This window comes from Monodon monoceros, unplaced genomic scaffold (genome assembly GCF_005190385.1).
Source record: "Monodon monoceros isolate NGI ecotype Baffin Bay Population unplaced genomic scaffold, NGI_Narwhal_1 Super_Scaffold_10, whole genome shotgun sequence".
Lineage (NCBI taxonomy): Eukaryota > Metazoa > Chordata > Mammalia > Artiodactyla > Monodontidae > Monodon > Monodon monoceros.
Window position 1 is genome coordinate 50,387,079 of NW_021703766.1, and position 11,312 is coordinate 50,398,390.

Here is an 11,312-nt window from a genome sequence, read left to right on the forward strand (position 1 = left end):
GTGCGCACGCGCTCGCTCACGCCCAGGGGGGACCCCGCTCGTGGTCTCGCCGACTCACACCCGAGGCCACACCCACGGCCCCCGGGACACTCTGGCCTCGCGCCCTCCCCGCCCACGCGCGCCCGGTGGCGCGGCTCCTGGCGCCCCCTGGTGGACACACGAGAGCTAGGCTGGCCGGTCGCTGAACCCCCTGCCCCAGGTGGTGGGTGATCAGGTCTCCAGGGCCAAATCCCGGGCCTGTCACCTTCCCCAGGCCGAGTTCCGCTGTGTAACCCCCCGCGTGGCGCCTTCCTTCTCTGTGCCTTTTTTCTTTTCGAGTGGAGAACGGCCTTATGAGGCTCTGGATCCCTACGGATGGTTGCCAGGGCCCAAGGGCATCTGAGCTCCTTTCCTTGTTTGTAAACAGCATAGATTAATTGGTTCTAAGATAAAGTCTCGGGGGCGAGGTAATAACAATAGTTAACATTTAGATCCCGGCACAATCTTAAGGGTTTTGTACATATTACTTTGTTTAATCTCCAGAATAACCTATGAGGCAGATGAACCATTATCGCCCCCATTTTACGGATGAAGCAACTGAGGCACAACTATGTAGCTTACCCAAGATTAATGATTCTGAGCCTGTGCTTCTAGGGTTCTAATAATGTATGTTTCTAACATTTCTCGCACGTAAATGTTCTGTGCTGCCAACCTCGACATTCCGAAAACTCTGAATTCCAAGATTCTAGGGTTGGAACATCGACAGGTCAAACGTTCTGAGATTGGAAAGTCTTGTGTGCCGAATCTGTCACTGACGGGTATAACTTTTCTTTTTTAAGAAAACTAGATTTTTAAAAAATACAACAAATTAAAAATGATACTCAGATTTTAAAAGAATTCCTAGGCGGCCAAGAAAGGTATTTTGCCTAGGGCTAGAGCCCCAAACCTACAACTTGGGGGGAACCGGAATCTGCAGAAGAGGGAGGAGCCATTTATCCTTTACCAAGATACTAGCCTCCCCGCCCCTTTGCGTCTCCAGCCACCCTACCAAGATGGCGGACGCCGGAAGTAGGTCACGGGAAGGGGCGGGATTTCGGCGCGCGCATGCCCCAAACCGGATTTCCGGGCGCCAGAGAAAAAGTTCTTCTTTTAACAAGATGGCGGTGGGAAGTGGTGGTGGTGGTGGTGGGCAGTGCTCGAAAGGCGAGGCCAATTCCGGCTTCCTGGGGCTGCGGCCCACTTCGGTGGACCCGGCGCTGAGGCGGCGGCGGCGAGGCCCAAGAAATAAGAAGCGGGGCTGGCGGCGGCTCGCTCAGGAGCCGCTGGGATTGGAGGTCGATCAGTTCCTGGAGGACGTGCGGCTGCAGGAGCGCACGAGCGGGTGAGTGGGGCGGGACTGCGGACAGGTGGGCCAAGTTCTCTGTGGCGGGGTGCGAGGCCGAGCTGCCTGGGGGGACTTCCGGGGGCCTGGGAGCCCCTGTCTGGCACCGCTGGGGAAGCCGAGGGGTTAGACTGGGAACTCCGGGTGACGGCCTGTGGGACTTGATAGGGTCACCGGGTACAAGACGCCCAGTTAAATTAGAATCTAGGTAAACCACAAACACTTTTCTGATATCAGTACGTACCACGCACCCAGCCTAGTTGAGTGCGTTTTACGTAGTAAATTCTGCAAACTGGAGGGAGGAGCTCTGGCCTGGAGGGGTCCCAGGCGGGAAGCTTGTACTTGAATGAGCATAACAGGAAAGCTGAGCCCGGAGAGGTTAAACGTGTTCCTTTCTTAGCTTCGTGCTCCTCTCTCCAACGTGTATGGCTGACATTCTGAATTTCTATCTTCCAGTGGCTTGATATCAGAGGCCCCCGATGAAAAACTCTTCTTCGTGGACACTGGCTCCAAGAAAAAAGGTGAGAAAGGGTTTTTGTGGCGGGTGTATGGCGATGATTAGTCCTTATTGAGGCTCCCTCAGCCTGTAAAAGGATCTGTGTTAATGACGTGGCTTGGGTGGAAAACGCCTGCCAAAAAAAAGGTATTTACTATATAAACAAGAGGACCTGGAATGAACAGAAAGCAAGTTAGGGACTAACCTAAAGAACTCACATTTTCTTCTGAGGTTTCAGAGACGTCTCAATGCCCAGAGAATCCAGTCGGGGTCTGCCTTGTTGAGTAGATAATCATAAATCAGGAGGTCTCCGTTAATTTGCAGAAAACCAAGTCAGGGACTTGCTGTAAGGAATCGTACCTGTTTTTCCTTTAATGAGAACAAAAGGATCAACTTGAATAAGAGACCCGTCTTGACCCGCTTGCTTTAATTTGCCAAAATGCAGGTCGGGACCTTCTAAAACAAGTGGAGGAGAAGCAAGTTAGGGTTTGCTTTAGTGAGTAATAAGGTTAACTGTCAATACCTGGAGAAACAGATGAAGGATAAGCGACCTGTTTTAAAGAGGGGCTAGAAAAGCTGAGGGGTCCGTTTGAACGGGAAAGCCGATAGCTTTAATGAGCAAAACGTCAGGCTGCTGTAGCAGCAGGATGGCCTTGATGAGCACGTATGAGATCAGTCAAGGGGTCTGGTCTAAGGGAAGTGAAAGGACCTCTTGGGGGAGAGCGGTCTTTGAGTGAGCAGGTAAGGAAGGGGTATTAAAGAGGTCGACTTTCACAGGAGTGAGGAGATATGCTCTGTGAACAGAAGAGTAAAGGCAGGGAGCTGCCCTGGTGAACAGGTGAGGAAGTAGTTACAGATTCTGCTTTAGATTTAAAAAAAAAAAAAAAGCAGAAGGATAATAGCGATTGCGCGCTTTCACGGGTGATCACTGTGCTGTGGAGTCGAAACACAGCGGACCCTTGAACGATGCAGGGGTCAGGGGTGCTGACATTCCATGGGGTCGAAAATCCACGTGTAATTTGTAGTCGGCCCTCTGTACCTTGGTTCCACATCTGTGGATTCAACTAACTGCAGATCGTGTGTTCCTGCAGTATTTGCTGTTGAAACAAACCTTGGTATAAGTGGACTCGCAGTTCAAACCCATGTTGTTCAGTGGTCAGCTGCAATTATTGGGTTGGCCAAAAAGTTTGTTTGGGTTTTTCCGTAAGATGTTATGGCAAACCCCGAACGACGTTTTTGGTCAGCCCAGCACATCTCTGCCTGATCCTGTGAGGTAGGCATTAAACCTCATTTTGGCAGCACAGAGGAGGAAAGTCACTTTCATGAGGTTCCTTAGCAAATGGAAGGATGCGGATTCCATCCTAGTATGTTTTATTCTAGAGTCCTTTTTACTATTAGGCTTTAGAAGTAAAAGCAGAAAATTCTGTTGTGCTGAGAATCTGCTGTCTTGGGTCCTGAGTCCAGCTCCCTGGGCCTCATGTCACCTGACCACCTGCTTTCTTCCTTGTTAGCGTTAGTGGTTCTGTGGCCTCTTCCCTGTTGCCTCTGGAAGCCCCTTGTCTGCAGGGCTGTGGGTCTGACTCCTCTGTGTCCCCAGCACAGGGCTGCCTCCAGCTGGCCCAGGAAATGGGTGTGGTGTGGGGAGTCACAGCTTGGGCACCCTGGGCCCTGCCCTTGCGGGGGCCTCTTTCCTCAGGTGGGAGCCTGGGGTCAGCCTGGGCCCTCCAGGTCTGTACTGGGATGCAGGTCTCCAGGGGAGCCGGAATGAGGGGAGTGGGAAGTTGGTCTTGGGTAGTGAGGAGGCCTGAGGCCTTAATTCTTTCCTTTCTTCCACCCCCAGAGCCGAACAAGAAGAGGACCAAAGGTCAGAAGAGGTCGCTGCTTCTCAAGAAACCCCTTCGGATCGACCTCATTCTAGAGAACACGTCCAAGGTCCCTGCACCCAAAGAGTGAGTGTCCCACCAGCCCCAGACCCTCCTTCCCCTTTGGTTCTGGCCTCACGCCCTTCTGTGCAGGCCCTGTTCACTTCCTGACCCTAAAGGAATTCTGGGGAGGGAGGGTGATAGGTGAAGGGCACTGGAGGGGAGGATGGGGTCGGATTTGCGCTTTGGAGAGCGGATTGGAGGCAGTGAGGCTGGGGCCAGGGTGCTGTGGCTGGGCAGGCGAGGATGGGCCTGGACGTGGCCGAGGGCTCTGGGGATGGAAGGGAGGGCTGGGTGGGCAGCCATGGCCAGGGGATGGGTTAGGCAGGGCTTAGTGACTGACCCCTGAAGTGGGGGTGGGGCGTGGATGGCTGATGGGGCGGACAGTGGAGCGATGCTGAGGTTGGTTGTGAAATGGTGTGTGAGGTCCCTGGGAGACATCCAGGGCAAGGGCCCCAGCGGCTGTTGTGTTGTTAGGTCTGGGGCTCAGGAGAGAGGCCTGGGCTGGGGGCAGACGTGGGGCAGTGGTCTCTGAAGCTGCTGGATCGAGTGAGGAGGCCCCCTGTGGAGGGAGGAGGTGCTGGGATGCCTGGCCGGGGCAGGGGGAGCCCGCCTCACCCGCTGCGCCTGTGCCGCTTCTCCCCGGCCCAGCATCCGCGCCCACCAGGTCCCCAACGCCAGGAAGCTCAAGCGGAAGGAGCAGCTATGGGAGAGGCTGGCAGAGCAGGGCGAGTTGCCCCGGGAGGTGCGCAGGGCTCAGGCCCGGCTCCTCCACCCTCCTGTGGCCAAAGCCAAGCCGGGGCCACAGGACATGGTTGAGCGGCCCTTCTACGACCTTTGGGTCAAAGACAGTGAGTGTCCCAGCTGCGGCGCGCCGTGTCTAAGGGGGGGTGCCCTGCGGGGGGCGCTTTGAGGGTCTTTGGCAGAGTCAGGAGTCTTGAAGTGGCACCGTTTTCCTGCTCGTGCTCCCCTTTTGCAAGTGGGCCGGCTCCTGCCCCTCCGCCTGGGGTCTCCTCTGCTTTCTGGACCCCGTCCACATGCTCTTTTGCTTGGCGTTCGAAGCCCTCTGGGGTCTGAGAGTCAGTCCTTCCCGGGCCATCTTGCAGTCAGTGCTTCGGTGCCATCTTAAGGGAGGAGGGCTGGGAGGGAGCCCCTCGGGGTCCCGATGTTCCCCCAGCAGCCGCCCCTGCTGCCTCTGCAGACCCTCTGGACCGGCCATTGGAGCACCAGGACTCTTTTTTCCTGGAGCAGACCAAGAAGAAAGGTGTGAAGGTGAGAATTCGTCAGAAGGGCGTCCTGGGGGATAGGGGTCAGAGCGCGGGGTTGGGGAGCGTTCAGGCCGTAGAGCCTCAGCGTCAGAGCCCGACCGTCCTGTGACCGGGAGCCCACTTGCCGGAGCTAGGCAGGCAGTGCCGCCTCCAGGGCACAGAGCAGAGTGGTGGCAGGTCGGTGGGACGTGCTTCAGGGAGATGAGGGAAACCTTCACTGGGACGTGCTTCAGGGAGATGAGGGAAACCTTCACTGGAAAGTAAGATGGTACTAAGGGGCAGGAGACCTGGTGTAGTGAGTGAGCCTGCAGAGATGGGGGGGCGGAGCCTCCAGCGAGGGCGCGGCTGTAGGGTGCGGAGGCCCGCTGGTCGGGGGTGGGAGAAGGCTGCGGGAGCCCACTTGGGGCTGTGGGCTTTTATCCTAAGTGCTTTTGCACACGGGAGCGGTGGGATTGTGGGACGCTCTGAGGAGGTGGGACAGGTGGGGCCGGGCACCCCAGCGCGGGGGTGAAGGGGGTGACCCAAGGCAAGTCCTCGGGCAGAAGCACCCAGCCTGGCGGGCAGTTGGCTGTGGGGAGGGGCAGGGGGCGTCAGGGGCGACCCCCAGGCTTCTGCTGTAGACGGGGAGCCTTTGCTGGGGTGGAGGCCAGCCGAGCAGGGACGTGGCAAGTCCAGACAGGGAGATGCTGCTCAGAGCTGAGCGTGCACTCGGGTCCCCTGGGGGTTTGTTAAAGTGCAGGTTCTGGTTAGCTGGTTTCAGGTGAGCCCGTGGCCCTGCGTTTCTCCCAAGCTCCCGGGGGCGCAGGGCTACACTCTTAAGTGTCTGTCAGCCCTTGTCTGCGGTGTCCTGCACTGACAGACATAGAACCTCATCCCCTCTGCCAGGCACAGCTGCCGATCTCAGTGATGGTCTGATGACCGTACCATACGGTTTTGCAAGTGTCACCCCTCCCCACCGCTCTGGCGACAGGAACCCTACTCAGGAAAGACAAGCGGAGTCCCTGCGTGCTCGTCCTGGGGTTGCCGCGCCTGCGGTACCAGCTGTCCATTGTTCCAGCTGCCGCAGGCACCTCCCAGCTTGAAGGCCGTGCGCCGTGCTGAGGCCTCTGCCGCCTCCCGGGCCCGGGTCCCAGCACTTGTGGGAGCTTGAGTCATGGCGCTCCCGGGCCTTAGCCTGCCTTGGTCTTGTCCTCCTCCAGCGGCCGCAGCGTCTCCACACCAAGCCCTCCAAGGCGCCTGCCGTGGAGGTGATGCCCGCGGGAGCTTCCTACAACCCGACCTTTGAGGACCACCAGGTACGCTGCCCCGCCAGGCCTCTCACTCGCTGCTTGGCCATTTGGTCAGCATGCCCTCCCAGGGCTCGTGGTCCAGTCGGGGAGACAGACCTGTTCCCGCACAGTGATGACCCAGAGTGGGCAGGGCTGGGATGGAAGGGCACGGGGGGGCATCAGACCCAGCCTTGGGAGTCAGGGAGGGCTTGCTGGAGAATGGGGCATCAGAGCTGAGACTGGGGGCAGTTTGTTATGGTAAGAGAGGAAGGAATGGGGGTGTTCCAGTCGGAGGGAACAGCATGTGCAAAGGCCCAGAGATGGGTGAGACTGTGGCACGTTTCAGGAACTCTGTGGGACATAAATGCAAAAGGCTTTCAGCTAAAAAAAAAAAAAAAAAAAAAAAAAGACGTTCAACTGTTGGCAACAAAACGTGTGACCTAGTAAGCTTTGTGCAAGGGTGAAGGTAGTTTAGCAACAGGAAAAGCTGGTGGCAAGAGTCAGTGTTTATCTCACAGACATCTGTCGGGTACAGGTGTCACGAACAGAGAGGGGACAAACCCCCGCCCTCTGGGAGCTCAGGTTCCTGGAGAGAAATCGAGGTCACTGAGTAGACGCAGGTGCTCCTGTGAATGCTGTTGAGCGTTGTTCCCCGTGAGACAGACTCTTAGCTGACCCGGGGCAGGGGGCCGTGTCCCTCTCCCGGGGAACAGCATCTATGGAACAAACAGCGCCGCGCGAAACGTTGAGAGGATGAGGTCGGCCACAGGCAGAGGAGGCTGCCGCTCATGGGGAGATGTTGTCGTTTTCTTTTTCTCTCTTTTTTAATATAATCGCTTTATCAGGATATAATTTTCATGCATGTGATTCACCCACCTACAGGACACAATTCAGTGGTGTTTAGTATATGCAGAGTTGTGTGGCCATCACTACAGTCAAATTTAGAACATTTTCATCACCCCAGAAAGAAAGCTAATGCCCATCAGCCGTCACCCCCCAGTTCCCCATTTCCCCTGGTCTCGGGCAGCCACCACTTCTTCCTGTCTGTGTGTGTGTGCCTGTTCAGGGCACTTCCTAGAAGTGGAACCCTGCAGTGTGTAGAGACCAGACTGTCCTTTAAGAGGACGGGCAGAGCAGATGTGAGATTAGGGATTAGAAGCCCCCTTTGGCCGGTGCAGGGAGGCCAGGGAGAGGAGGGGGCGCCTGGGCCATCGAGGGGGGTGGGCTGAGCCCTGGGGTGGAGGTGCAGGTGGGAGGTAAGAGGGCCGGGTCTGTAACTCCCAGGAGAGGCCTCCAGGGCCTGGGTCCTCACCTGCATCCCCGCCCCCTCCCAGACCCTGCTCCGGGCGGCTCATGAGGTGGAGCTGCTGCGGCAGAAGGCAGCAGAGAAGCTGGAGCGGCAGCTGGCCCCGCCGGCCTCGGAGCAGGCCGCCACCCAGGTGAGCCCAGGCCCACTTGCCCACCCTTCCCGCCCGCTCCCTGCCTTGCGCCTGACCTGCTCCCTCTCCCCAGGAGTCTGCCTTCCAGGAGATGTGCCAGGGGCTGCTGGAGGAGTCGGATGGGGAAGGGGAGCCCGGCAAGGGCCAGGACGAGGGTCCCGAGGTTGGAGGAGACCAGGCCACGGGAGCAGAGGCCTCTCCCACAGCCATCCGCCCGGCCTCCGCGGAGAAGAAGACGGAGCAGCAGCGGCGGCGGGAGAAGGCTGCCCGGATGCTGGTGAGCACCCTGGGCTCCAGTCTGCTCTGCCCAGTCCCACAGCCTGGTTTCTCCTGCCTGCAGCCTGCTTTTTTGGGGCTGTTTGGGATCCTTGAAGCTCCTTTGTCAGCTGAGACCTGGTTCCTGGCATCCTCCAGATGCCTCTCTGGGCTCAGAGGATGCAGCGGGGAACACGCCAGGTCAGGCCCTGCTGCCCTGGTGATGATGTTCGGGGGTGGGGGCTGGGGAGGGTTTATGAACCACAGACAGAGAAAAACGGATAAGGAAGGTCAGTTCACAAAACAAGCACTGGGCTTCCCTGGTGGCGCAGTAGTTAAGAATCCGCCTGCCAGTGCAGGGGACACGGGTTCGAGCCCTGGTCCGGGAAGATCCCACATACCACAGAGCAACTAAGCCCGTGCGCCACAACTACTGAGCCTGTGCTCTAGAGCCCGTGAGCCACAACTACTGAGCCCGCGTGCCACAACTAATGAAGCCCACGTGCCTTGAGCCCGTACTCTGCAACAAGAGAAGCCACCACGAGAAGCCCACACACTGCAGTGAAGAGTAGCCCCCACTTGCGGCAACTAGAGAAAGCCCAGGCACGGCAGTGAAGACCCAATGCAGCCAAAAACAAATAAATAAAATTTTTAAAAAAGGAAAGCAAGCGCTGTGGAGAAACAGCTGCTGTGACCTGGGAGCAGGTGGAGGAAAGGCCCCCCCGGGGCGAGGTGGTGTTCGACCTGGCCCCTGACCTTGCCCGTCTCCGCAGAGGGTGCAGCAGGCTGCGGTGCGGGCCGCCCGGCTTCGGCACCAGGAGGTCTTCAGGCTGCGCGGGATCAAGGCGCAGGTGGCGCAGCGGCTGGCGGAGCTGGCTCGACAGCGGGAGCGGCGGCAGGCACAGCGGCTGGCAGAGGCGGACAGACCCCGCCGGCTGGGGCGGCTCAAGTGAGGCCTGGGCTGGGGGCTCCCTGGGAGTCTGGGAGGGGTCCAAATCCCCTATCTGGCGCCTTCCTATCTTTGCTCAGCCTGGGCCTCTCCGGGGAGACCATCTCTTTCCCCCAGAGTTCCGTGTTCTCAACCCCACTGCCCGGCCTCTTGTTCCCAAGAGGGGTCTTTGGTCCTGTGTCCTGGGCCAGGCTCACCTCATCCCCCCCCCCCACCGGACGCCCCGCATTCCCCAGGTATCAGGACCCCGACATTGACGTGCAGCTCAGCTCGGAGCTGTCTGACTCACTCAGGACCCTGAAGGTACTTGTCTGGCTGGGGGGTTGGGGGGCTGTAGGGGAGACACCCGTGCCTGGTGATGATACCCATCCTTGCTCCCCGTGTCCCCCAGGGACTATGGGCGACATCATGGCTGCCCCCAGGCTGGGCTGGTTGGGCTGATGCCTGGGGGCTGAGGGCACGGGGTCCCTGGGGGTGAGGGGCCGAGTGATGGATAGTTGGAACCTGGGGCCCTCAGAAGACTGTTCCTCCTGGCCAGGTCCCATTGTAGCCCCTGGTCTGCGGGCCCCACTCTCAGCGTCTTCAGTCCCAGAGGGGTCTTTCTAAAGCTCAAAATAGACCCTGTTCCTCCCCCACTCGGAGCCTGCTGTGGCTCCCCAGTGCCCCCGGGAAGAAGCCCAGCTCACACAGCCACAGACCCTGTGTGGTCTGACGCGCCTTGGGGCTCCAGCCAGCTGTACTTGTAGTGGGCCGACCGTGCACCCTTCTTCTGACCCCACCTCTGCCCCTGCGCTCCCCTGCCGGCCACACCCATTCCCCCTTCTCCAGCCTCCTTCGTGTTGCTTCCTCCAAGCCCAGCTCAGGGCCGGCCCATGGGTCAGTACCTATCACCCCATGAGCTCAGGGCCAGGCTGAGCCCCTGGTGTACGTGAGGCCAGACTCGGGGCCTTGGCTAATGGGGGGACTGCGGGGCGGACTCCCCCCCTCCACTGGACCCTGTGGAGCGGTCAGGGCCCTGGGGTTTCTGCCTAGCACCGGCTGAGGTCTCCCTGTCCGTGTCTCGCAGCCTGAGGGCAACATCCTCCGTGACCGGTTCAAGAGCTTCCAGAGAAGAAACATGATCGAGCCTCGGGAGCGAGCCAAGTGAGAGCCGGGGCCTGCCATGTGGGGCGGGCATCGGGAACCTTCCCCCACCGGATGGGCGCCGGATGGGCTTGAGGTCGCCGACTGCTCTCTTCTCCCTCCCCCAGGTTCAAGCGCAAGTACAAAGTGAAGCTGGTGGAGAAGCGGGCGTTCCGCGAGATCCAGTGAGTGGCGCTCCCCTTCTCCCCAGTGGTCTCCAGTGGTCCCGGGGCCCCTCCCAGACCCGGTTGCTGTAGCCAGTGATGGAGCGATGCTCCCTCGGCCAGGCCTGGGACAGGGTCAGACTGCCAGAGCCACCTGACCCCAGAGTCAGGCCAGGGAGGGTCCCCGAGGGGAAATGGAAGGGCCCAAACCGGAAGAGGGGGTGTCACGTGGAGGAGGATGTGGCCCCCCCCATCCACCCTCAGCCTCCCCTCTGTCCCCAGGTTGTAGCTGCCACGAGATGTTGGAGCCCCCGCCCTTCAATAAAGCACCTTCTGACCAACACCTCAGGCCTCGCGTGTGACTTGTCTCCCTCCTGAGGGCAGCTCTGCCTGTTCCCCTCTAGCACACAGGGATGTGGGTACCAGGACCTTCGTCTCCACCAAAGGCTGGTGGGAAGCCAGGGCGTGGCAGAGGGCTTATCCGGCAGAGGCAGGGGCAGCCATCCCGGGAGCGAGCAGCGTCTTACAGAAGTAGGCGGAGGGGACGGGCCAGCTGCTGTTGGGTGTGGGAGAGGGGAGGGCTGCACTTGGGTTTCTGGTGGGGGGAGGTGGCCCATTGCACTGCAGTGACGAGGGAGGCGGACCTTGACCGCAGGCACCTTGACTACAGGCATGTCACATTGTTTAGAGCAGTAGCTGACGTTCGCTGCCCGCCTATCCTTTCTATTCAAGCCCTGACAGCCGGTTTAGGAGGGCTGGAATTACCTATCCCCGCCCCGCCCCCTTTTTCTTATGCCACACCATGTGGCATGTGGCATCTGTTACCTGACCGGGGATTGAACCTGCGCCCCCTGCAGTGGAAGCGCAGAGTCTTAACCACTGGGCCACCAGGGAAGTCCCCTGTCCCTATCCCCTTTTTAAAGGTGAGGAAACTGGAGTCCATGAAAGGTTGATTCCCCCCCCCCACTATAAAGGACTTTTAACACTTATTCTGCAAGTAATAAAGGACTGGTCCCGCTGTAAGTCATTGACGCGGTTCATACACCCGCCAAACAAACGCGACATCACC

The 11,312-nt window shown here is 59.0% G+C and overlaps 1 protein-coding gene and 1 non-coding gene across 2 annotated transcripts; both read left to right on the top strand.

Annotated features, from left to right (window-relative positions):
• The first annotated feature begins 1,121 nt into the window (after nucleotides 1-1,121).
• NOP53 (NOP53 ribosome biogenesis factor) lies at nucleotides 1,122-10,584 on the top strand. The gene is made up of 13 exons (XM_029210128.1): nucleotides 1,122-1,360; nucleotides 1,817-1,881; nucleotides 3,697-3,805; nucleotides 4,430-4,629; nucleotides 4,980-5,050; nucleotides 6,246-6,341; nucleotides 7,649-7,753; nucleotides 7,827-8,030; nucleotides 8,782-8,957; nucleotides 9,194-9,260; nucleotides 10,024-10,100; nucleotides 10,208-10,264; nucleotides 10,526-10,584. The coding sequence occupies exons 1-13, from the start codon at nucleotides 1,137-1,139 to the stop codon at nucleotides 10,530-10,532; spliced, it is 1,458 nt and encodes a 485-aa protein (XP_029065961.1). The 5' UTR covers nucleotides 1,122-1,136; the 3' UTR covers nucleotides 10,533-10,584.
• Nucleotides 9,307-9,417, top strand: LOC114890067. The gene has a single exon (XR_003792207.1). It is a non-coding gene; the product is annotated as a small nucleolar RNA SNORD23 (small nucleolar RNA).
• Nucleotides 10,585-11,312: the final 728 nt, after the last annotated feature.